The 27,731-nt window shown below is 38.2% G+C and overlaps 1 protein-coding gene across 1 annotated transcript in view; it reads left to right on the top strand.

The window, feature by feature from the left end:
• Window positions 1-27,731, top strand: part of Culd (CUB and LDLa domain) — a 77,332-nt gene that overhangs the window by 11,734 nt on the left and 37,867 nt on the right. The window contains exons 5-9 of the mRNA XM_083137430.1: window positions 4,693-4,846; window positions 6,739-6,771; window positions 18,706-18,867; window positions 20,723-20,929; window positions 22,844-22,963. Coding sequence (XP_082993556.1) covers window positions 4,693-4,846; window positions 6,739-6,771; window positions 18,706-18,867; window positions 20,723-20,929; window positions 22,844-22,963 — 676 coding nt within the window. The remainder of the gene's footprint in view (window positions 1-4,692; window positions 4,847-6,738; window positions 6,772-18,705; window positions 18,868-20,722; window positions 20,930-22,843; window positions 22,964-27,731) is intronic.

The following is a 27,731-nucleotide window of genomic DNA, read 5'->3' as shown; positions in this document are numbered from 1 at the left end:
GATGAAATTGAAGAAGGGACATTAATCAAGAAACAACTAAGTCCAAGACACGTGGGCGCTAGACCAAAATTCTAATACTCAATGCTTATCTCATATATTTTGGTCAATCGTTTAATTGTCAGCCTTATTATATGCTGTGAGGCCTTTCGTAACGAATTTATGTGTGAACATAAACTCCAAAATAATTGCTCCACCTAGTAGCAACGCTGTCGCCTTGTAATCACCTTGTAATCACCAAGAGGTCATGGGTGTCGTGTGTGTGTGTGTGTGGGGGGGGGGGGGGGGGGGTCGGCTGACTTCCCTGGAAATTGCTGTCGTCCATTTCAAGTTACAAAAAACAGAAAGCTTGTTGTTTTTAGTCAACAGAATAACCGAACCTAAAACTGCACTGGATCGAAAGAAAATAGTGTAAAATGCAGGAACGGAGTTATATTTTAATTTTCTCTCATTCAGTCCGAAGAATAAAAGATTTCCCAGTCTCCAAAATTCCAAATATTATATCTTTTCGTGAGAGGTCACACACAATAAAGTTTATGATTAAAATTTCTCCCTAGCTTCTAAAGCCTTTTCTTGAACGAGGCATGTAATAACAAAATACAATAACTATAGATTTCAGTACACTAAATGTATGAAATGTAAAAAAAAAGTAAGGTGACCATAATATTTTGACCTAAAAACGGGACATTCCAAGGAAATCAGTTCACCCCCCTCTTAAAAAAAGTCGGTTAGGTCTAATTATAAAATTATTGTTATTATTAACGTTTTATTATTATATATTAAAGTATGGATCACATAAATGATCATCATAAACAATACATGAAATATAATATCCCGTTGTCAAAACGTATTAATTATTATAATCTCTGCATTACTAATATAGAGTTTCTCGACTTTTCTGATCAACCTTTGTTAGTCCTACGTTGAAGTTGAGTAATTCAATCTTCTTGTGAGCAGCTTTATTCTTCATCAACCGTTCATGAATCTCCCAGAAAAGCTTACCTTACATATCAGACAAACAACTATACAATCTGTGTCAAGACACAGGAACTTTAAATTCTAGTTGCAATTCCGTAAATAAACTGTAATAACCAAACACACAAAACCATATATGTTTCTTAGCATGAAATGTATCTCAAATTTAGGTTTGGTTTTCAAGATAACTCCTAGACTTTTATAAAACGGGAAAAATAATGCATTTTTAATAAGTTCTCTGAAACGGGACTGTCCCGGTAAACACGGGATGTATGGTCACCCTAACAAAAGTAATGAAAATCAGTTATGCTGGATATTCACTTACTTGGTGGACCGAGTATCCAAATTTAATAATAATAATCGTTTATTTTAAGTGTTGAGCACAGTATGAAACCTTATACAGCACTAAGTCAAATACAAATACAAAAGCACAAAGTTACACGAATAAAATACATAAACTGCAGAATAACATAACATAACAAGTTAGCATATCCACACCTCAAGTTACAGTTTTCAATGAGATCCATTATATCTCTGATACTAATAATTGTTTATTGTTATATAATATTGTGCAATTAACTGTGTATTGTTCTAATAATAATAATGATCATATTTATTGAAGTGATGATAACGATTAAACAACCACTATGTTATACAAAATTAAAAAATTGAATACATAATTATAAAATAAAACAGTGGATCCTACAATTTTATACATCAACATAAATTCAAATTGTAGGTTTCAACAAGATCAGCTACTAAACCTCTTGCCTTGTTTAGGCATGTGAGAATTGAGATATACCTATGGGAATATCTGGGAATTTTATAAGCTATATTATTCAAAAAGTATTCACTGTCAACTTGGAAATTTAATATCTTCTCTACAAAATTTAACCTTCTCATTTTTCTTCTTTCTTCTAAGGAAAACATATTCAACTGTGATAACCATTCAGAGTAATGTTGGTCATAGTAATTTTTTTTAAACTTTGTGCATAATAACCTGATAAAAAGTTTTTGAACTGATTCAACTTTTTGAAGGTGACTGGTTGCAGTCGAAAACCATAATTCATTTGCATATTCAAGAATAGGACGAACTATCGTTTTATACAGGAATATTAAGGTATCTTTCTTTTTAAAAACTTTCCATGAGAAAAATATATAACCAAGCATTCTCTTTGCTCTTTTGCAAATTTCTGAAATGTGCTCATCAAATATGAGAGAGGAGTCTATTACTATTCCTAAGTCTTTATGACTGTCGCACACTTGGATTTTATTTTCATAAATAAAATAGTTTGAGACTATATAATGAACTTTCTTAGTACATCTTAAAACTTTACACTTTTCAAGTTAATTTCCATTTCATTAATCTTGCACCAATATGTCATTCTATCGAGATCAGCCTGAAGTTGAGCGACATCATTATTTGTTAAAATACTCTTAAAAATTTTTATATCATCTGCATATAGTAAACATGTGCTAGATTTAAAACATAATGTAACATCATTGATAAAAACAGCGAACAGAATTGGGCCAAGTGGCGACCCTTGAGGTACTCCACAAAGTATTTCTTTTTTAGAAGAAGTTGTTTCACCAATCTTAACAGAGAAACTTCTATTTACTAAAAAATTGGAAAACCATTTCAGAAATCGTGGTGATAATCCCATTTGGTCGAGTTTGTAAATTAATAGCTGATGGCTGACACTATCAAAAGCTTTAGCCAAGTCAATAAATAAAATATCGGTCTGGGATTGCTTCCTAATGTTAGATTTAAGAGAGTCTATTAAAACCAATAAATTTGTGATAGTAGACCTTTTTCTAAAAAATCCATGCTGATTTCCATCAATATATTGTTTAAAAGAAAAAGACAAATAGTCAGCAATTATGTGTTCAAAAACCTTTCCCATGGAATTTAATATAGTAATTGGTCTATAATTGTTAAGATCATTGGCTTTTCCATCTTTGTTTTTAGTTACAGGTACAATAAACACATTTTTCCAGATATCTGGAAATATTCCAGAAGTAAGTGACATGTAAATTTTAGTTAACAATGGTACAAAAACATCTTTGTTTGCTTTCAAAATAAAATTAGGTATGCCATCAGGACCTATAGAAGACCTGCCTTTTAGTTTGTTAATTGTATCACTTACATCCTTTTCCAAGATAACAGGTACATCAATTAGGTTGGTGTATGAATGAAGATTAATATTTTTAAAATTTACATGACTTCTTTTTGAGAAAGATTTGTGAAAAAGCTCACTAAAAGCATTAGCAATATCATATTCATTGAATAGTACATCATTATCATAAATAATTTCAGTGATAGTATTTTCTCTCTTCTTTCTATTAAAGTGAAACCAAAAAGCATTCTTGTCACCATTAACATTGTTTTCTAAGGAGGAGTAGTAATGCTCCTTTACATTAGAATATTCCTTTTTAACATCTTTCCTTAATTGGGAATAAGTACTGTAATATACACACTTATTTGTAAGTTTAAATTTATCATGATACCTTCTCTTTTTATTGATCATTCTCTTTAGTTTCCTTGTCATCCAAGGCAGTTGATTGTTTGTTCTTTTAACTTTTGAAGGAATATTGTTTTTTAATATTGCATACACATTTCTAGTCAGTTCCATAACAGATTGTTGTACATCATTAGATATTTCAACCATATATGGTAAATGCAACAATTCATTATAAACATTCACATAATCACCTCTGGCGAGATTAAGACATTTATAAATATTATTTTCCCTTGTATCTATATTGTCTTTTTTAGACCTATGCAATTCAAAATAAAATGAAAATGGTGGATGAAACTTATCAATTTTAGATAAAGGATGTTCATTAAAACTAATGTTACAAGTGGAAATGTTAGTAAGTAGAAGATCTAAAACATTAAAAGGCAGTGAAGGGTCATACGATACATTGTGCTGAATTAGATTTGAAAGTGTTGCGATTTCAACAATTTTTTCAGCCTTTCTTTTAACATAATAATTAGAACAATACAAATTTCCAGTAGCCCAGTCAATTCCACCAGCATTAAAATCTCCAACTAAAATTATTTTATTGTGTTTCATTAACATTTCTTGAACTACCCAATCCAAGTAGCTTGCAAACAAGTCACAGTTTAAATCAGGTGGCAAGTAATGCAATCCTATTATGGTTGGATCAGAATTATTTGACATTAATTTTACCCAAATTACATCCAATTCTGTAAAAGGTGATTCCAAGATCACAAACTGAACCTTGTTTTTAATAAATAAAAGACAACCACCACCACCAGATTTCTGTTTGTTTAAATCCAGATTTCTATCTTTTCTGATCACCCTGTACATTGGATCTAAATCTATAAAATAATCTCTATCTTGTTTACACCAACTTTCTGTAAGAAAGGTATAATAATAATAATATATTTGAAATATAATTGGTTTACTTTTATTAGTTTAAAATAGTCATTATTGTATAATTATATGTATAACCGTGGTAATAATAATTATTGTTATGACTCCTACTAATAAAGTGTGTAAACTCCAAACTACGTACAACCGAAGAATTTGCTTTACGAATTTGGAGACCTTATAACCACCCTTATTTCAACAGTTCAATAAATTAGACACCAACAATCGGGACCAACTACTCCTTGCAATATTGCATGTAATTTATGATTTAAACTTACCGTGCCATGGTGCATTTATTGCCCTTGTACAATTTTTGTTGCAGTTTTACGACACAGATGGGACGATCCTTGATGTGGCCAGCGGGACTCGTTTCAGACCACCTCTAATCTTGTCATCGGGAAACTCTCTCCTCGTCCGGTTTAATGCAAATGGCGGCACTGGGATGGGCTATAGGTTCACCTACTCCTTCCTTGCTGGTAAGTTCTAAACGTTCCCCATAAACGAATCAGATATTCGGCAGTAAGTTGAACGTATTACACAAGACTATTAGAATAATCAACTACACAAATGCGCATTTCCTGATGTCAGATTCTTTTTTCTTCATAAGCAAATAAGCCAAGTCCATTTACACTTTCTGGTTTCAGATAAATTGAATATACTGACGGGTACTTATTGCATATAGCACGAAATAAAAACTATTGCCCGATGTTTTAAATGAAAAGGATATTCTTTGTTTCAATATTTTACATTATAAACAAAATATTAGGTCGGAGCCGATACCACATTGAACCTATACCGATTCCCATTGATACCGATACTTGAAAATTGCAATAATTAAAATTTGTTGAAAATACTGATCAAGATTAGTGTGTAAATTTTATTCTCCAATTATATGCATCCATTTACCAAGAAATTTGTTTTAGAATATTCAAGAATTACATCAGAATATTAAAATACATATTATGGAATCACAAAATATAGTTTTTCGTTCAAAATTGGTGCAAAATAAAAGGAAAGTTTGAATTTCGCATAGTTTCCATGGTAATTTCCGCAAGTATGTCGCGCGGTATTTTTGCAGACCCCGTGCAAGACAATTATGCGGGAAAAGTGTCGGATGGTATCGGTGGATGAATTCTAACCCATACTTACCGATAAAGATACATCGGCATCGGCCCAGCCCTACAAAATATGTAATGTAATAAAAACATAGTCTATAATGTAATTTGATGAACTTTCGTCCATGTTTTGTAACTCAAAGTTGACGTCCAACCATTTGATGGCGCTAGTGACTTTCACAGTTCGCTTTTGCACAGACTATGGTAAACATTCTCACCCAGAGATTGTTCTTGTTTAGGCGTTTACTATCTGCATACTGCGACACTGTCGTTTCACGTTATATTGATACATTAAACCTTGCCGCCAGTACTTCATTGCGGACAACAAACTTAGTCTCACCTTGGAGACAGGCCGGCATTATTCTCAAGTTTCACCCATCAGATGAGTAATAGCGGTAACATAATACATCAGTGATTCGTTATTGTCAGTGATTATGTTACTGTCAATGCTTTATAAAATCATCGTGATGAAGAACTTTTAACAGTTAAAAATTAACAACTAGTAGAAGCTTATAAACTTCTTACCACTCCCAATTAGTAACTCTGTCAACTTTAAATCACTAACCTAATAATTCTTTTATCCCATTTTATACACTCTACACTGGTACATATTAACCTTTCTTTTACTAACTTGTTCTCTCTAACTTTAAGATCTCAAGATTAATAATTGTAGTCCTAACACAGTAACATTTTAACCCTACTAACACCTTTCTAAGTAAACCAATGATTATTCTGGACACCGAATAATCATTGGTCCTTGTTCTGGTATGGTATTAAATCATACCATCACGTAATAAAAAAAAGAAGGAAATTACAAATAAAATCTAAATAACAAAGATAAACGGGAGAATCCTGTAAATATTTCGCGAAACTCACGTTCCGGTATAATTTAAGGCACCGGGACAGTAGCACATACCTCCGAATGTATGCGGCTGGAGGAGGGCATTTTTCGGGGGTTCTCCCCTTTAATTGATTTTTGTCAATGCTAATTCAATTAATACTGAAAGAATTCGACGTGTTCAGAGCATAACTTTCAAAGCAAGTATGGAAATTTCACAATAAAATGTTTACAAAAATATTCACACTTTTAAGGTGCTTCATATTACATATTTCTGGCAAAAAGTTACAACAAAAATAAATAATAATAAAAATTAAAATATAGTAGTTATTCTGCATAGCCATTGCACACAAGACTATCAGTGCGTTTGTTACAACTATTAAAAAAAAAAGTTTTCAAAACTTTTGTCTTTCAGGTCCTTACGAGAACAACACGATACCCATTTCAGGTGAGTGAAAATCTATTTAATACATTTTTACTAACAAAATTTCTATTCCACCTGCACAATTGATGATGTTATTAGCTTGATGGGGCCTCTCCGATCGTGTAGTGGTAACGTCGTCGCCTTGTGATAAGGAGTCCCGGGTTCGATACCCGGTGCAGGCACATTGGACAGTGGTTCGGATCCCACTTTAAACTGCAGGTTCAGTCCCAATTAGCCTATCTGTGCATAAAGTGGACTTAAACAACAATAGTTCATTATTAGCTTGATACACAGGGCGAGGCAAAAGTCCAGCACCATCCTTTTAATTTGAAAACGGCCTGACAGAGGACGATGAAACTTCGAATGGGGGTAATGGGCGTGAGGGTACACCAGATGGGGCTAGTATGCATCATGGCGGCCATCTTAAAAGGCGCCATCTTGGAATTAGCTCCAGAGCTTTAAATGGCACATAATTTTAGATGATTACATGGATGTATATGCAATTAGTATTAGTGAAACAATATCATGAATTTTATAAAATGTATATGCAATTTGTATTATGGAAACAATATCATGAATTTTATAAATTACTATAGAATTACGATTTCATTATGAAACTCATCAAGTACTGGGTTTGTTATATCAGAAACAATGGCTACTCAGGGAATTTCATCAATGAGAAATGACGTTAAGCGGTGTCGCGATTTTAACCGAGTGACCTTGTGATGTCCACTCCAAACATCTTAAAGTTGTTGCCAACTCAATGTGGAACATTAGTAATTACCTTGTTGTTTACGCTAGACTCTCAGTTAAATTTTAAATGAGTTAAGCAACTTTATCTACGCAACAAACTCGAAACGAGGATTAATTACCGTAGGTGTTCTTATCACAAAGGCTTAGTTTAACGACGAAGTAAACAATAAAGAGAGTTGAAACCTTTCTTGTCAAGAGATCCATAGTTCATTGATGATGATAATGTTGAGTACCTTGTTTACTGCAGGCCTACAGAAACTAGTATAACGAACAGTAGCAAGCAGCATACCAGTTAAAACTTAGCGAGGAAAGTTTTTCTTTGTTTCACGGACCTCTGTGGTGGAAAGGTTAGCACAGAACGCCACGACGTCAGGATTAGCTAGTGTCCCTTCATCAATTTCATCATATCATCACTTATCGTCATCTTTGTGAATAGCCAAAAGTAGCTGAAGAGCGAAGTAAAAATAAACCACACCAACTTTCCTGTTTCAGAGTGAAGATTGAGTTTCCTTAAAAAATATATTAAGTCGCTCACAAAATTTGTACGAATAAAGGCAAAATTTCTACAGGTGGGTCTGTCCGTAAAATACAGTAAAACGATTTATGATGTCACGTGGAAGTGCTTCACTTTCTGCTACAATAAGATTAACTGTTAATGCAATGTTTTCTCCGTCTAGTATGCTCTTACATCGAAAGAAAACTTGGAAAGCCTTAATTAAAAAAGAACAAACACTATCATTTCATCATTAAAAAGAGAACAAACGCCATCATTGCATCATTAAATATCAAAATTCGCGTTATTTCAGAGCCTTCCTATTGTCCAAGTCGACCACGAGCGGTTTTGAAATGATGATAGTGAGTTTGAAAACATACGTGCATCCAAATATTATTGCAGACAACAATAAATCATATTCATTCAGTTAGCTGAGGGTAGTGTGAGGGTCAAGATTCGACACAAAAACAGTCAATTAAACAGAGAAACCCTCCCCTAATACAACCAGTACAAAACCACCCCACTGAGTGCAAAATAAAAGCGAATGAATATAGTGAAGGACAATTTGCTTCCGGCTGTCTTCTAAATTGATTAGAGTGGCATGTAAAAGTATTACCAAGCAAATTGTCCATCATCATGAGAGCTTCAAGAATTGGAACAATACGTAAAACAAGCTGCTGACAACCTCTACACCAGCACACGTAAAATGCAATTTCTTAAAAACACGTACGATGGAAGAGAAACATTAATGAAAATAGTCATGGAATTTGCCGAGCAATACTTGTACCTCCCACTGTACAACAAGCAAAGAGGCTAGGCATTAAATATAAACAGGGTGTCCGGGAAAGTAGTGGAAAAGAAAATAATGGCCTCGTCTAGTTCGCTGCACTTTTTGACTCTCTGCACTCGCATCTAGTTGCTTACAAAGTGCAGCACCTAGTCGCTTACTTGGTGGAGTTGGTGTCATGTAGTGACTATGGTGTCTGGTCTCCGTTCTGGAGCGCTCTACAGTGTGGTGTATGATCACGTGGCTCGTGCTAACCCAGGGGCGATTCCTCCATGTAGGAAGTGAGGAACTTCCTACAGTTCATTTATACTATCTTCCAGTTCTCTACTTTTTAGAGTTTAATAATAATGCACGTTATGAAATTATGAGGTCACTGTACGTACAATTGACTAAGTTAGCTACTGTCAAGAGTTGACTGCTGTCGCTCGCTCCAGCTGCAGCATAAATACGATGGGCACACAGGCTTTGCTGCCCCGCTTGAGGAACCTCGCTGGGAGCACTACAAACAGATGGGTGAGGGGTGGAAAAGGAGCAGGGGGAAGGTTGCGGTTCAAAGCATCCAGCGAGGAAGCATCGAGGGTTTCCTCAATCAGTGATGCCAACCCCAGCAAAATGGTACTAAACCTAGTACAGTTAGATCTTTGTTGTTTGTTGGGACCTAGCATCCTGCTTTTGGCATAATGGTAAAATCTAGCATAATTTTCAAACGTGAGTCTCTGGGAGAGGGAAATCTAATTCAAGGGAATATGTTTTCAGGAAATAAAAGGTTCAAATGTTATTTTTACTTCAACAGCGGAAATGTTTCAAATAAATGGGAGTAGGTGTACACAGAGACAATTTTTTACATCCATGCCACGATCCATCCTCTATATTTTCTTTTTTCTGCCAGATTTTGTTCGTGAGGAAATTTTATGGCAGGAAATCGGTAGAAGGTTGGCGGTGGGGTGTGGTAAACAAAATTCTCTAGAACCGTTTCAAGTTTCTTGCTGAACCCTTTTCGTTTGTTGAGCCATCGTACACAATTTTTCAAACCTTCCTCGGTTTACCATAACTTTTTCTACACCACCAAAAAAAAAAAAAAGCCACGAGTCGTCATTGTGCTAACCAATCAAACTAACATTTAAAGCAGCAGACAGGCATTTGTTTAATCTTCTGAAACACCGCTCTTCTTACGTACATACATACAGCGTATGCTTGGTTGAATACAATTTCCTTGCACAAGCCTGAGCGCGTTTGCACACACAACGATAACATCGGCTGCGATTCCTACCTCGGTATCGTGTGCAGCAAGAAACAACGGGGGCAAATGGGACAGGCGCACATGTAGACCCATACGACAAATTTCCTGGAAGGACCTTCCGATGGTGGGTCTGCGTCCGGAGCTCCCCCTCGACACATGGAGAGTCGGACACAGCCCCCTTCGCCTCGGGCACTGAAAAAGAGGACACCGACCCAAGCCATAAATTTAGCTGGAAGTTGTTTTGAAGCAGGGCAGCCATGCCAACCCTACCATTAATGATGCTAAACCTAGCACAATATGAATTTCGTTGACACCTAGCAGTGTGTATTTACAAAATGGGAAAATCTAACATAATTTGCAAACTTGCTCCACTGGGAGGGAGAAATTCGCTTCAAAGAATGATATTTTAAGAAATTAAAAATAAAATGACATCCAGATCTCATTTCTGGTATAGGTGCATGCCTTTCCAATCACACCCTCTCCTCTTCATCTTCTTCTTATTCTCCCGTTCACCTCGCGAGGAACATTTCATGGCAAGGAATCGGTAGAAAGTTGTGGGTCACAAATAAAACAAATGTTCCGCTTTGTAGTCGACGAATCATCTCAAACCTTCTCTACACCAACATAGCTTCAATCATATTTAACACCCAATAAATAATAGCTTTCCTTACCCTAATTACCTTTATTTACACCAACCAAACAACAGCTTGCCGCCCATACAATCAACATCCATAACACAAATTTCCCAAAAATCACCCATACATCTAAACTATCTACTCACATTCAAATACAATTTTCTAAAAACCCAATAACCAATTATCCCCCAAAATCAAACCCTCAAGATATATTCCAAATTATAATACTACATATCCCCACCAAAAACCAAAACCTAAATTCTCTAATTACCAATCAAACCTAGACTCTTAATTCTACAACAAAAAATACCATATTATCAACAATATACCATAAAAAAAAACTTATTTCACCTTAGACAAAAAATATTCAACAATAACAAACCCACACACCTAAAACTTAATCTCAAACCTTCTCTAGCTTCAAGGTTGAACTCATCTCGAAAAATAGATGCATAACTTAAAATTATTTATTTATTTATTAACGCCTTGTTTTAAAAGCTTTTTCTTCTACTCAACCATCTACAAAGGCCGCGGTGGCTCAGTCGGCCCCTGTGGCGGAGTGGTTAGCACATCGAATCCCGGAACGGACATGGATGTTTGTGATTGTCTATCCTGAAAAGTCCTGAAATTGAAATTTGAATAATATGATATGAGTGAATGAAGTCTCATGGGGGAAGCTTCCGCATAGGGGCTTTCCTTTATATATATATATATATAAAAAAGTCGGTAACGCGTCTGACTACCATGCTAAAGGTCCGGGTTCGATCCCCGGCCGGTTCCAATCCGGGAACTTTTCTAATGTTGGAAGCGGCACCGCCGCCCACCCAGCGTTGAATAACATGGGTAACTGGGGGAAACCCTGGTGGGTAAAGGCGGTTAGGGGCGTGGCGCTGATCACATCACCCCCTACTCACGATCGGATCAAGAAAGTGTAAGGCGTTACCCCCGCACCCCCTATACATCTTCATGACGTGATGCTAAGCACAGGGAAACACTTTACCTTTTTTTATCTACTCAACCATACACATTAAATTATAAACTACATTATTATATTAAACACAAAGTACATTAAATCATTTCACATATGTCCACACACACATATATATTATACTCATACACCTCATACACAAGTCTTAACGTCCTGAATATAACACACAAAATTACAATCATTATAATAATAATAATAATAATAATAATAAAAATTAACTGTTACTAATTATCAATAATAATAACAATTCATTGTGATTATTATTATTTAGATCCTAGCACAATTCATCAACATTGACCATAATTTCACAGATTAAACAGCTTTTTCTTATCAGGAGGTTGGCAACGCAGGGCAGAAGCCATCAGGCTTTCGTGCGTTCCCTTCAAGATCATGGCGAGAACCCCGATTGTGACGATGCGTGTGAAAAACGCGCTGTCGGTATCGGCGCTGCCGCGGAAAACTACCCTGCCAAAGAACGGTGTGTGTGCAAGCGCGCTGACACTGGATATACCTGCACTACACCTGATGTCAAATAGTGCAGCGAACTAGACGGGGCTAATGTGAGGCTACTGTCTCGAGATTTTACACTATCGGAACAATTTACTCAAAGGAAACTTACCTCCGACTTCCAAAATTACTGACCCATGTGAGGTAGTTCTGCTTGTTCCTTTTGAGATCCACACTACATGCGATTGATGTACGTACTGCGACGTACCATACCATCTGCTGCGAAGTCGACGTTCGCTCTCCTTCCGCCGCACAGTGTGGTATTTTCGTAATCTAACTGGACAAAAGTCAATTTTCGCATTTGGCTACATGGGTTAAATACTTGTTAATTTGCAAAGGAGTTGAACCATATTACATGAAACTAAGCTCTGTATTCCAAGAAATCACACTGAACAATAGAAAAAAGGGTCTCACTAGCCGACTACCTGAGTTCCGCCTGCCAAGTGCTGAAAGCGATCGCGTCATTCGTCTGAGTTTGCTCGATTAATACGGTCTGTTTCTCTGTGCTAGTGGTGATTGTGTGGTGTCTTATTTTCTTTCGTGTTTCAACGTAAGGTTACACTTGTTGGTGTATTATTATATGTTTTAGTTTAAGCATGAGCAGCATCAGAAAAAGTCACGTTTATTTCTGTATGAAAAAACGTATAAGTCAGTTTGGACTAGAGTTTTAGTACATTATATCGCATTATACAGATCTATTATCCTAGTTTTCTGAAAAAGTTACTTGTTTCCTACACAGATGATGTTAATTTGTTTGCGAATGTTTGCGACACTCATATATTTTTTTAAAAAATTACAGAATGACTACGCAAATTTCACGGCGGAATGTTTTCGACGTGTGGTATACCAACGCCAAAGAATCAAGAACGGATGCTTTGTTAGATTATATAATGGAAGAATGTGGCGCCTCGTCCTTTTCGGAAGACATTATAAAACGTTTAAAAGTAACAATCAGAAGTGTTAGCCAAAAAATAGAACAAAAGTGGTTGAAGTCCGCAAGACATAGAGAACGCTTTTTAAAAACGAATTCTTTGTGGTTAGAACAATATATATCACTTCCTGATATTATTACTGAAAGTGGCGAAAGTGTTTCACTACCTGGACCAAGTAGAAGGGTCGGAACACCGCAAAAAGACTTTGAGAGTGCTAGTGATAAAACAGAAGATAGGCGAATTCAACACATCCTCGAAACATCGAATCAGGAAGAGACATATATCATTAGCAGCCGAATTACAGCTTCGGAAGGAAGGCAAAAGAAATCCAGCAGCAATTGTAAAAGAGCTTTGTCAATTTTCGCCTAGAAGAGGGACAAAGATAAAAATAGCACGGAAGTGTTTGGTAAGCCCAAAACAAAGTTGACTGTCGGAAGACCTAGCCCTGGCATTAATGGTCGATGCGAATCTCTCGACACATCAATGTAACGCAATACGCCATACAACTAACCAATTAAAGAAAAATAATTATCCTAGTTATAAGAAAGTCCAAGCGGCAAAACAGTTGTACTATCCTAGTGACATTACTGTAACAGAAACGTTCGCAGAAATAAAACTGCAATCTCTTCTTGATTACACTATTACGCGATTGTGCAAAGTACAAGAAGATGTCTTGATTGTATTACAGACTTGAATACTTTAGAACTAATTGTGAAGTGGTGTTGCGATGGGGCCGAACAAAATATATCTAAGCAAACATTTTCTGATAAAAATTCCACTGACGAAAGTTTGTTTAGCCTTTCAATGGTGACTATTCAATTGTATTCAGTGAATAGCCAAAACCTCAAACACGTCATATGGCAAAACCTTTCCCCATCTTCTACTAGACATTGTCGTCCCATCAAGTTTGTGTTTGCCAAGGAAACAGTGGATGTAATTAACGCCAATCATCGTCATATATTTTATTATTAGTATGAGATATTTTCTTGAAATATGTCTCAACCCTTGGCAGTGCTTTTGTATTTTATCTACAACACTTTACAGCATATATAACTTACATATTGAAGGCTAAATAATTTTGTCCAGCTAGATTACGAAAATACCACACTGTGCGCCGGTCAGGACTCAAGCAGTATTGCCACCTCCTGAGAAGAAAAATAGTTTTGCTTAAACTGAAATTCCTCTAAATGATGGTAAAATGTACTAGGAACTAATATTATTAATTTACAATAACAATTTACTTCTGACGACTGTAATTTTAAGTACACTTCATGTCTCTACTTCTGGAGTTTTAGATTTGCGTTATTGATTATTTACTACTGTTAAGTAGTATTTGGAATTTCTCCCATAAAAATAATTGCAATGGTTCAATGAACGAAATGGGTTCAATATTACACTTCAAAAAAGTTTGAGGAAATTCGATGAGTACAAACAACGACCAGTTGGTTTTCTTTGTTCCCAAACTTTCTTCCGATTTTCTGTCATAAATGTTCCCGGCGGGCTAAATTGGTAAGGACAGAGAAAATATTAAAATATGAAGATGGACCGAGGCGTGGTTGTACAAAGTTTGTGCCTGGGTCGGCATACTCCCTCTTGTTTGAAACTTACCTTAGAAATGAAAATAAAATTAAGTCCAGATCTTATTTCCTCAAAATATCTTCATTTGAATTCAATTTCTCTCTTCCAGGAACGTACGTTTGCAGATTATACTAGATTTTACCGTTATGTCAAACACAAGATCCTACGTGCAATTGAAGTTAAAATTGTGCTAGATTTAGCACAATTATGCTGGGGTTGGCATCACTAAACTCAAGTGCAAAACAGTTGAGACACTTCAAGTAAATAAATGCAATAGTTTCAGGGATATCATGTTTTCTTTCTCACTAGCTCTTTCTCGGACATCCTGTAATTTCATACACATTATTTTGGAATTTAAGTTGATTATTGTTTTTGGTAGTAATCAGTGGCAGCGATTAGGGGGCGGTTGCCCCAACGCTTTTTGTCACGTTTTGTCTCCGCACTATGGCCACTTAATAGGTCCATCTACTATCGGATTAAAAATTATAGATACTCGAGTTTACACAGCAATTAAAAATTAACCAGTAGACCTAAATAAAAACTACTTACATCAAAATTATAGCTTATTTAATTCTGCGTTAATCTATGCTAACCAAATTTTTTTCGAGTATACCTTATATTTTTTATCGTGGTGAGAACAAAAAAAAGGGCCGGTTATTTTGAGGTTTGCAAACGATCGCGCTCTGTGAAATTCTACAAATCAAAAACGGGTGGTCCGATTATGATGAAATTTTAGTACGGTGCAGGCAGAAAGGTTTTAAACACAATTCTTAATATTCAGATTTTAAAAATTCGTCAAGAAAAAGTTCTTTCAATTTTGCGAAACAACTTTTTCTTAGTATTGGCTTCCAACCCGAGGACTCCTACTCCACCTGAGGCCTCAACACCAGACTTGGAGGATACCTGTGTTAGGCGAAGCTCGAGACCAAAACCAACAAGATGTAGTGAAGTGATTGGTGGTGTGAGTGATGTAAAAGAGAAAGAAGAGGAACTGAAGATTTATAAAGAAGGTCCAACGTCCATAAACAGACGACGGTGTTATATTACATCTCTAAGGGATCGTGGGAGACCTTCATGATCCTAATCTCCCTGGCTTTGGAGGACAAGTAAAACCTGTGATAGTGCAAAATGAGATGTAATCCTATCTGAACTTATAAGGATACGTCACACAAAGGATACAGTGTTGAGTGAGTACATTTAGTGAAAGAAGAAGAAGCCATAAGAAGATATTGAGTAGGACTGAATACCCATTGAATGTGGAGAGTGACCAAGGATCTTACCCAAGATGAGAAGAAAGTAACTGGGATCATCTCATCTCTGATACAAGACAAAGAAGGTCCCAGCTCCAGTTCCAATTCTCCGGTAAGAAGAAGAAACCAAGGAACATCAATTTTTCGGATGTCCTGCTCTTAAAAAGACTCCCCTTTTATTTTGGGAACAACTCGTTCTAAGGACTGTCTCGCCAAAATAATCTCGCTTCATCTAAAAGCGATTCTCACATAAATACTTCTTACTCAATGTACATTGTGAAATTCATATCTACATCAATAATTGTATGGTACACAAGTTAACCTGCTGGTTTCAGAAAATTCGTGGTCTATGGTATATTATTCTTTCATCTTTTATTCTATTCTATTATATTATTCTTATTTTTATAATTTTTTATGTTATTCTTGTATTTTATAATTTTAAATTCTATGTCATGTATATCATTTACAAGAGTTGGATAAAAAGTAATGGCAACACTGGTATAATTGGTACTTGACTGTATTGGCAGAGGAGCCCGTGTTACATTCCTTCAAAGTAATCGCCCCTCATCTCTACGACCTTCTGTCACACGTATGGAAGGCGTCGTACACCGTCAGCGCGTCCATCTCTGTCGATGTCCCGCAGTGACCGCCCTATAGCACGTATGATGGCTTCGCGCGTGTCGTAGTGCTTCCCGCCCATTGGTTCCTTCATTTTGACAAAACGGCCGTAATCACACGGTCTCATACCGGTGAATACGGCGGATGTTCCAGTACCTCCCACTACCAGTTATGCAGGAGCGCCGTCACATTGTTCGCAGTGTGACACCTTGCATTGTCAAGCAGGTTGATGGGACACCGTGCCGTCGCTTCCTTCTTAATGCGAGACGAAGGTGGTGTTGCAAGAAGGTGCAGAAGTAGGCTGCGTTGACCGTCTGCCTGAGAGACGTTGTTCTTCTTGGCTAAACATATTGTTAGGGCGCTTGCACTCTAGTCCTCTGCTTCAGAGCACTGCTGTTTTTGACTGAATAACATACAATCGCTCCCACGCACTATACTTTCTCGTCTGACATTCCCTCATCAGCCACGAAACGCTTGTGGCGCTGTGACTCACCCCTTTCACGGGACAGCAGTGTTGCCATTACTTTTTATCCAACCCTTGTATTATTATCGAGGATATCTCCTCGAGTTCTCTCTCATGTCCGAATAGAAACACACCTTGGGTTTAATATTAGGAACCAAGGTTACTGAACCTCTCGTCAATCTTCAGCACATCCTTATCCTCTCGAAGGGCATGACCGCTCCCAGCTAAAACTGCAAACAAGAACTGCAGGCTACGGGAACTACGCTGGAAGAGAAGGTGTATTTGAGTACGAGGTGAGAGGTGGTTGGAGGACCTCGTCCCTTGTGCCCTTCTTAATATTGGTTAGTCCTACAAATACAATATTGGTCTCGTTTTGAAGCTCTTTGCACTTGTTTTTAAAACCCATTTCAATTCACACGGCGAAACCGATTTGATACAGATTTTTATTCAACTGAGTAAAGCTGTAGGCGGAACGTGGCAACGCGGCAAGCACAGACTCGCAGCGCCAGCCCGCAGTTTCCACGGTTCAACGGACATCGCTGTGTCAGGCTGGTGCAAAGAAATTGCATTCAACCAAGTAGACAAATAGCGGAGTTCAAGTCCAAAAGATCCAACAAATACCTGTCTATCGCTTTTATCGTTCATTTCATTGAGTAGTACGTACCATGCACCACACCGTACACCGCTCCAAAAAGCTGTGCAAACGATGCAGGCACCGAATACACTACATGAAGCCAAATCCGCCAAGTAGACGACAGGCGCGTAGCCAGAATTTTATATCGGGAGGGGCTCATTCCTTATCAGCAGCCGCCATCTAAAGGCGAAAAAGTATGGAGTAGAAGCCCTGAAGAAGAATTTCTCAGTATATTTCAACTTATTACACAATATGCTTAATTCTGCTAAGGAAGTAAAATTAATTGCCACTATTTAAATTAAATGCTTGTAGTATTTCGGAGGGGCTTAAACTTCCGAGCCCTCCTCCTGGCTACGGACGTGGTACACGAATCGGTGTTGTACTTTGCAACCAACTACACCCTGTCCCAGCTAACTGTAGAGCAGGGCGGCGCATATCGGCAGAGGAGGAGGAAGAAATTCGAGTGGTGAAAGCGCAGCGTCCAGACCTTAGTCCGTACGCTATATGCACGGCTTGTCACAATTTGCTCTTGCAGTTTTATCCATAATATTTAACTAAGACATTCTAAAATCAATCGTATGAACCTGGAGACAAAAATACGATCCGTTTGCCATGCGAGTTCGGTATTATCATTTTCAAAAGTTTGCAACGCTGCATAGCGAAGGAGGAAATCGGGTAACTCCCGTCGCCCATCACACAATCCCGTTTCTCTCACTTTTCATTGGTGGAGCCGTATTGCGTCACTACTTGCGCAGAGACTTGTTCTCGTTCGCCTGGTCTACAGTTAGCTGGTACGGAGTTTAGACGCGAGAGTGCAAAGAATTAGACGGGAGTAAATGCTAAGCCTTGTCTACCAAGAAAAGTAAAATATCCTCCCCTCCCATCCCCAGTTTTGGCACCCAATCGCCACTACTGGTAGTAATAATACAATTTCTACATAAAAAAATAAGGAAGATTACTTCAATTAGGAAATTGAATATGGATTTCGGGTTGATGATTTTGGATGGAATGGGAATCTTCTTCCTCGATAATTTCAGGACATTTCTGCTTGTCATATATTTCTGATGAATTACATTTCAGACTGCGGCGGCAACGTGGACAATTTCGGTGGCGCCATAACGATGATGAAAATGGCTGCCAGTGGCTTGAAGGCCTTTGACTGCGTTTGGCTCATCAAACCTAGAAGCAACGTCCACGTGAAGACAAGGCTGTACGTGAAGGTCGAGCAGTTCTCAGACATGGGTGAGTAGATGGTTGGGATCGACAATGTATGGTCAAATCGGGTATTTCTGTCGTGTACTTTTTGGGAAAGGAGCTTTTCAATGTTAAAGTCTTTTTTAAGGAACAATAGGCAGTCACTTTGCTTTGACAACCTACGTGTATTGTTAGGAGTGCATTGCAATGAGGACTGGTGAAATGAGTACGTAAGTTTGTTGAAAATGAGCATTTTGAAAACTGTATACAGTATTTTTGTGGTTTTAGGACATTTTCTGCATTTTTATAGAAATGTTCTGGAATTTTATTGTGCATTAAAATCCTAGCCCCAGTTATTAGCTTATTACATGCCCAACATTGAATATAATTCCTTAATAACTAGAAATAAGACGAATACCATTTTATAACTTTAACAAGCATGGATATCCGATTAGAAGAAAAATACAAAAACATTAAAAAGTGTCCCTTCTCCAGTAAAAAACAAACAAAAATTAACATAATGTATGAAAATTGTTATAATGCAGTAAAATGACACGAAACCTGCTAAAAATTCAGTATTCTGCAAAATGGACAAAAAATACAAATCAAAGATTCTTTGTTTAGCTCCTTCATGAAACACATGAATATCTAACTGAGCAATTCTTTGTTCGTGAAGACGTGAATAAAGGCTTTCGCGGAAGATGTGATAGGGGTCACTGAGAATTGGGAATTCTGTGTAAAACAGTGCGCACAACACATGTTCTCAAGTTTTGAATGCGAGGTATGGTGGCATCCGCCTTATAGTCCTGATCTTGCCCATTGCAAGCTGAAAGAACATCTGGACGGAAAACAATTTGCCAATGAAGATCAGGTTAAAATAGGAGTTAACGACCTGAAAGCAGGTATCTATCGTCAAGGAATCGGAGTTGTGAATACCGACAAATGTTTACAGCAACTATAATAGGTGACTACATGGAGAAATAGTGCAGAATACGAGGGTAGTTTGAAAAGTAAGGTAAACGAAGCAGACATGGCAGCATCATAATCGAAATCGATGCACGGTCGATAGGTTTGATCCTTCAAACGAGGCTTTGCAGAGTTTCAGCCCAGTAGGTTGTGAGATTTTTGTTCATAAAATGATATCTCCTGGATGTAAAATAGCCGTTCGTTATCGGAAAATCGTTGTCCTCCTAGCCATCTTTGAGGTTAGGGAACAAATGGAAGTCAGAGGGAGCTAGATCGGGCTAATAGGGCGGATGATCCAACAATTGGAACTTAAGTTCATGGGTTTCACCTACTTCACGTGATCAAACAGTAACCTCACAACGCACTGAGCTGAAACTATGCAAGGGATCGTTTGAAGGATCAAACTTATCGTCCGATTATGGTGCTGCCATCTATGCTTCATTTACCTTACTTTTCAAACTACCCTCGTATGTGCGTTCTATTGTAGAATCCTCCATACATCAATAAACATCTGCTGACCTTCAGTAATTTAATAACTAACTTATTGTTTGAATCCACCTCGTATTACGCCCAAACTGCTACCATGCATATTTCAATGGAACTCTCGTAAATACCTTCATCTACCCCAAAGTCTAGGAACTAGCTCAAATTAAGATAGAATTGCAGACTAAAATTGGTAAACGCTGTAAGTGCCATAAGAATTCCCGTTAAACTGTGAAATGTAAGATGCTTTATAATGTGGTAAACCTGAAAAGTGGCTGGTAGATATCTAAGTAGTTCAAGGGGCGTGTAAAAAGGCACTAATGTGAACGTTCGTATGGGCTGATGTGCTGAACGATACGATTTCCTAACACTCGCTTTTGGCACAACGTTTACCACTTTTAGTCCTCAATTGTCACCTGAAAATCAACATTTCATTGGTATTCTTTCTTGACAGCTGGCAACACTTTGCTGGAGATCCATCAAGGCATGACTTCTACTGGGCCCTTGTTGGAAACACTTCGACATCCAGCGGCGTCCTTGCATCCCACAAAGCACTTGGAGCACGTCATACCCGTGGACGATGGATTCTATATCAACCTTAAGGGAACATTCGGGAAAACTTCACGTCTGGCTATTGTCTACACTGCATTCAGCTATTTAGGTAAGCATCTACAGTTATGACATTGCCTCGGCAATTATTATTTGCGCAGTGCAGTGTCATGCATCTTTGAGGTAAGCATTTGCTGATCAAAGCTAGTGGAGAACAAGACGCCTCAACCGGCCTTTAAAAGCATTGTATGTAAATGCCTAGTAGTTTAGCATCAGTCCAACAGATGTCTCTTATCTTAGGCGTTGTTCTTTTTAAGGTTTTAAGCTCATACACACGCGCGTGCCCGCCCGCAGCTTTGTCGCAATAGTGGCGATCGTGACCCGAATGTCCCGTAGGCCCCATTTTGAAGAAAAAAGTATGAGCCAAGCACATTTTAAAAGGTTAAAGCCAATCAGAAGCACCATTTGAAAGTAGTTTCGCGCTTGATCAGAGGTGGCAGCACTGCATATGTGATACGCTTCGATGTATTCGGTATTAATCGACGGGACACATCGAATCTCCCAACACTGGTGCAAGTATGTTACCGACCACCAGCGCGTGCCTGCTTACCACTCAATTTCAATAGCCAATAGAAATCAGGTGGTCTTTATGGACCACCCTTTATAACTCACAGTTAAATTTATTAACAAAGGAAGACTCTTGGACAGCAAGTGTCTGTTTCGTTTGAATATTACAGACGTCTTTTCTGGTCTTGTCAAATTTCTGCACCATTCCTAATAACATCGGCAATCTCTATATTTGGTTTATTGCACAACTCAGTTGCCATTTAGCTGAAAGTGCTACTGAAAACAAGCTTAGCGCGAAGCTTTGCCAGCACAAGCTGAATTGTTTTGAGATCACACGAGCAGTTTGGATGCTGCTAGCAATGATAATCTTCCAAGCCTATTAACCGAAGCGGCAATCAGAAGGGACACGACTGCTGGAATGTAAAGGGATAATCATGGAGGCTCCATGAGTTACTTCATCTCGTAGTCTTATCCAAATTCATGCACTATTTGGCGGCGGACAGCACAAATGGCAGCCATCTAAGTTGGAAAGTGAACGGCAACAAGAGGATAAGGGCAAATTACTCTGAATCTGCGAGCAGACACGTTGAAATGGATGACACGGATGTATTAAGTAAAGGAATCCTTGAACCAGAGAGTCGAGTGGTTCCACAATGCGGCCGTCCAAATAGAGCAACCTGTATAGTTTCTTATTGTGCGTTTATGTCTCCTAAGGACTGTGTGTGTGTGTATGAGAGAGAGAGAGAGAGAGAGAGAGAGAGAGAGAGAGAGAGAGAGAGAGAGAGAGAGAAGAGGAAAGGGAAGAAGAAGAGAAAGTGAAAGAATAAAATAGAGATGAAAATAGAGAAAAGGAAAAGGGAGACTAAGAGAAAGAGAAGAGTAAGAGAAGGAAAGGAGAAGAGAAGGAGAAGAGGGAAAGAGAAGGTATATGAGAAGGGAAAAGAAGATAATAAAGAAAAAGGAGGGGAGGAGAGGAGAGACAGGAAGAGAAGAGGGGAAGAGAAGAGCAAAGGAGAAATAAAGAGAAAGAGAAGAGGGACATAAAGAGAAGAGGAAAAGAGAAGGATTGTGAGAAGAGGGGGAAAGAAACAGAAAAAGAGGAAGAGGGAAAGATAATAAAGGCAAAAGAAAAGAAAGAGAAGGAAAGAAGGGGAAAATAAAGAGAAGAGGATAAGAAAGAAACGAGGTAAAGAATGAGAGAAGAGTAGAAGGAGCGAGAGACATAACGGGAGATAGAAAGAGATGAATGGGGAACATAGAAGGTGAGGACTTTTCACCGCAATGGGGACAACCAAATAGCTATTGCTTACCATAATTTTATCTTGCATCTAGAGTTTAATCAAACAACTTTTTCCCCCTGATGTTTGATATGGAAATGATTAAATGCAGAAAGTGGGGATGGAGGGGGTTAGCAGTAAACTATGCTAATAAAAGATATATAGTTTCGTAACTTTTCCAGATTGTTTCTCCGGGAGCGACTTCTTATGCGAAAACCACAGATGCATCCCCAGCAACTTGAGATGCGACGGTCTGGACCACTGTGGAGACAACAGCGACGAACCGGCGTCATGTTTTAAAGGTAAGAGAACGGGAATTCTTTGCTTCTGACATTATTAACGTTATTTAGGATGTACTGTGGTTAGTAAAACACAAAGTTACAATCCATAGTACTGCAGCTTTGATATTTTCCTAAAGAGTGAAATCTAATGTCACAACTTGTTAATGTTTGTATTACGGTTACTTTACGGTGCTTTTCCTCCTCCTCAAGTTAATCGCAACGCCGAGAATGGATGATGTTTGAAACTGTATTTTACACTGAATATATAGTCCATACTGTAAACTTTTACACAATTTTAAAATTGAATTTCAAGTCCTCAGCGCTCAACTGGGTTTCCATAATGCTAAAGGAACTTACGTTGCAAGAATTAAAAGGACACAATTAGTATTATTTCACTCTAAATAATTCGATACAAACTCGCTTGCAACTTTTCAACACAAGACATTAAAATTCATATTTTCTACAAAACAAAAACGAATCAAAATCAACAACTTTAAAAATATTGACATTCATACAGCGTCATTAATCTCAATAGTCCCCTGTTATAATTTGTAAACATATGTTCAATAGAAAGGAAGTAAATACATGTTGTTTTTGAATGTAGAAGACAGTCACGTGTTTTAATTAAATTGGTCAGAGAACTAACTACAATGATATGACCTGGACTCGAACCGAGAATGTTCGGACTCTATATCGTAGACACTTGCTATTTAGAGAGAGGAGGCATCGAAAGACAAGTACGAAAATTAAATAATCAAAATATAATAGTTTACCAGTTCTTATAATCGAGGATTATTTACTTCCGCAGAACTTATTGGAAGGCAAGGATTAGCTTTGAATCATATGTCTTCGAATTGACAGTACCCAAGGAGATCTATGTACACTATTACTTGTAATAATATTTATTGGTATATTGGTATTAATTTCCTTGCCGGAAGAGTTGTTTTTATACAAATTTTACCGATAGCTCAATAAGGAACACATTCTGATATATCTGTATTATTCGACAATCTTTTACGTATTCATTTAAAAATAATACCTACGTAAATATCTATTTAAATCATTATTATGAATAGAATTATTAATTATATTAATGTACAAGTATTATTATTTGTGAGACTCTTAGTTTGCACCCCTCCCGAAATATATATCTAGATACGTGCTGTATTATGAATATGAGAAATTTCTGAGGAAAGTCTTGAATATCTGCACACGGCTTCCCTTTCCAACTTAGGAAATGTTCTACAACATCTTCTTGGACGTGTTCCAACGAAGTTCTGTACCTCTCCCTTCCTTTGCTGTGGCCAAGTCTGCTTTCAACCGTGTTTTATCTCTTGATCTAGCACAATTTTCATATCCCATCTTCTCGGTAACATAGACTAACTATATTTGCGAAAGACAGGTTACAAAAAGAATAGCCGAAGGTTCCACTTACGGCGTGACATTCGTGGAGGAAAAAAAAAATTAAGGAACACGTGGCTTTGTTAAAGGAACATTCGATATCAGGCAGAGGCAACACCATCTGGCGAGAATCCGGAGCATCATGTGAAAAAGGGGGAAACCCCGCCCTTCCCATAATTCCCATAAAAAGAGCGGCTCTTCCTTCGATCCGAAGATGATTTCGTTAACTTCTTTCATGGCGTTTCCCCCATTCCTTATTGATCTCCGGGAATAAAGAGCGCGTTTCCCTAGGAGATCCTGGAAGATCAAACGGTTCCCTTAAAAGGAGGAAATTCACGACTAAGATGACTCTGACGTCACTGTCTTCTTGCGATTGGTACTATATGAAGAGAGCCATCGAAGGGTTCTCAAATAAATCAGACAATCAATTCAAATTTTATATCTGAGAATTGCAATTAGGATAGTACCCAAATTAATGCTTACAACTAATACACGGTGGCACTGATTATGTTTATATATAAACATATTTTTATTAAAATAATTATTTCACAAAAATCAAACAAATCATTTTCATATCACTACAACTCATTTTAACCAGATAGAATAATCGAAAACCCACACAGTTAAGTTCTTGTGTCTGATGTTTAGTTGCAGGAGTATTATAGCCACCACAAAGCGTGTACAGTCATGGAAAAAAGTTCTTCCCCATAAGGCTTTAATAGGAGCAAGTAATGCAGGAGGGTAGGCAACACATATTGCACCCTTCGATGATCGGGTGATTTTGCCTGTCTTAACACCGAGAAATGTGTTCCACGCGAAGGTCAACATGACAGGAAAGCAAAGAGGGTCACGTGACTATTGGTTACGTGGAGTGTTGTGCTTCTCCACGTCCCCAGTTCTTGATCCACATTGCAGAAAAAGTAGAGCTGCATGCAATATATGAAAATAGGTTGTTTTCAACTACACGCTTAATTATGATTTTCCCAATTGTAAATCTATCAGACGTGTCTCCCGATTTAGTCGGGACAGTCTTTTACTTTGAATTCCTGTTTTTTCATAGGCGTAACTTGACGGGAGCAGAAAGGGCATTTGTAACCCCCCCAAAAAATCAGGTTTCTTAAAGCTGCTAAAACAGGAATTAAATACTATGATTTGACGCGTCCAAAAAAAGTATTATATTGAAAGATTGTTCCCAAATACGTAGATAGCAATTTAATACTTTGAAAGTGTCTCAGATTTGTTTATTATGTCACATCTTAGTGTGGCACAGGTCTACTACAAAAGTGGAATTTCGTAACAGAAATATGAACCCACTCCTTTTATTTCGTAGCCGATTTCATCTTGAAACTGAAATTAAGAATATTAGTTAACAAGGTAAAAAGGTAAAGTGTTCCCCTGTGCATAGCACCACGCCATGAAGGCGTATAGGGGGTGTGGGGGTAACGCCCCACACTTTCTTGATCCGGTCGTGAGTGGGGGTGATGTGATCAGCATCACGCCCCTGCCGCCTTTACCCCCCAGGGTTTCCCCCAGGTACCCATGTTATTCGACGCTGGGTAGACGCCGGGACCGCTTCCACCGTTAACAAGGTCATTGGTAAACAATAAAAAAATGTGTTAGACCCAATTCTTTAATACCTTATCATAATCTTTATCGCAATTTTAAATTTTGTTGTAAGTCCACTTTATGCAAAAAAAAAAAAGGTAAAGTTCTCACCTGTGCTTAGCGCTACGCCATGAAGGCGTATAGGGGGTGTGGGGGTAACGCCCCACACTTTCTTGATTCGTTCGTGAGTGGGGGTGATGTGATCAGCATCACGCCGCCCCATACTTTCTTGATTCGTTCGTGAGTGGGGGGTGATGTGATCAGCATCACGCCCCTGACCGCCTTTACCCCCAGGGTTTCCCCCAGGTATCCATGTCATTCGACGCTGGGTGGGCGCCGGGGCCGCTTCCAACGTTAGAAAAGTTCCCGGGCTTGAACCGGCCGGGGATCGAACCCGGGGCCTATAGCATGGTAGTCAGACGCGTTACCGACTGAGTCACCGGCACAGATAGACTAATCTGAAATGCATACAGTTTAAAGTGGGATCCGAACCACTATGTGCGATCACCTGGTATCGTACCCGAGACCCCTTGATTACAAGGCCTTACCACTACGCGATCAGTGAGGCGCACACAATCTTTGTATTTCGACCTTTTTAAACCTATATGTATCATATAAGAGGTTGTTTAACGTTGCTATGCCTCTATGGATTATATATAGCCAGTATTCGAGCACATAGCGTCAGGTTTCATAGAATATAAGCTTCTCTTGCATGTTTATGGTTTCCTGTCTGCAGTAGAAAAACTGGCAGGTTCCCGTAGCTTTTCTTTCAATAGTCTTCCAATGGTTGCATATCATATCACTCAAATTTGATTCATTCGTTGCGAACACAATCCCCGATGGCGGAGTGGGATCGTGGGCGCCTTGTAATTAAGGGATCCCGGGTTCGATACTCGGTGGAGGAACATAGTGGTTCGGATCCCCCTTTAAACTGTAGGTCCATTCACGATTAGCCTAACAGGACATAACGTGAACTTAAGACACCAAATCAAGCAACCAACACAATCCCGTTATTGTCCAGATTATCGAATCCAGAGCCTTCGTCGCGAATAACATAAGCAGGAAGACAACATGAAATAACCGAACAGAAACAGAACCTAAAACCTACATCGGATAGATTGGATTAAGTCGACGATACAGCACGGGTTCTGAAATGAAACAGAATACGAAAGTTGAGGGACCTCTATACGCACCCACTTTTCCTCCACTCAATGGGGAAGATATCCTTCTAGCTCAGAAGCCTTTACGTAGGAGTGCCCTGAGGGAACTTCAAGGCCACTACGATAAAGTGTTCTACGTGCAGCGGCGTATACTCTGGGTCATCTAGGTAATCGCAGATGACCCGGCTGTATTTCTTTTTTTTAATATATATATATATATATATATATATATATATATATATATATATATATATATATATATATATATACATTTCCTCGCAATATTCTTCCAAACCAATTTCGATGCATACATTTCCTTGCTTCCAGCGCGCGAATACTTCCAATCGTTTGCCACCGAATGTCCGGGAACCTTTCTCCAGCCGGTGGAATGACTTCAGGGAATCTCACCCTGACGTCATTCCTCCCGCTTTCCTTACAACCCTTGGCGAGGAGGGAGGAGAAAGGAAAGAGGGGGAGGAAACACTGCTTTTCAGGCGCGGTGATTCCGTGCCCAGGGTAAGCTCCTTCTTGTGAGAGTCCACCGGTCGCACTCTCAACCTTGAGAGCCTTTTCCGTTCCCTCCGCTCAACTAGGGAAAACATACCCGGTAGAGTGCGAAGAAC

This window comes from Lepisma saccharinum, chromosome 1 (genome assembly GCF_977018435.1).
Source record: "Lepisma saccharinum chromosome 1, izLepSacc3.1, whole genome shotgun sequence".
NCBI classification, from domain to species: domain Eukaryota; kingdom Metazoa; phylum Arthropoda; class Insecta; order Zygentoma; family Lepismatidae; genus Lepisma; species Lepisma saccharinum.
Note: the sequence above shows the minus strand (reverse complement) of the source record. Positions and strands in the feature narration are given on the sequence as shown.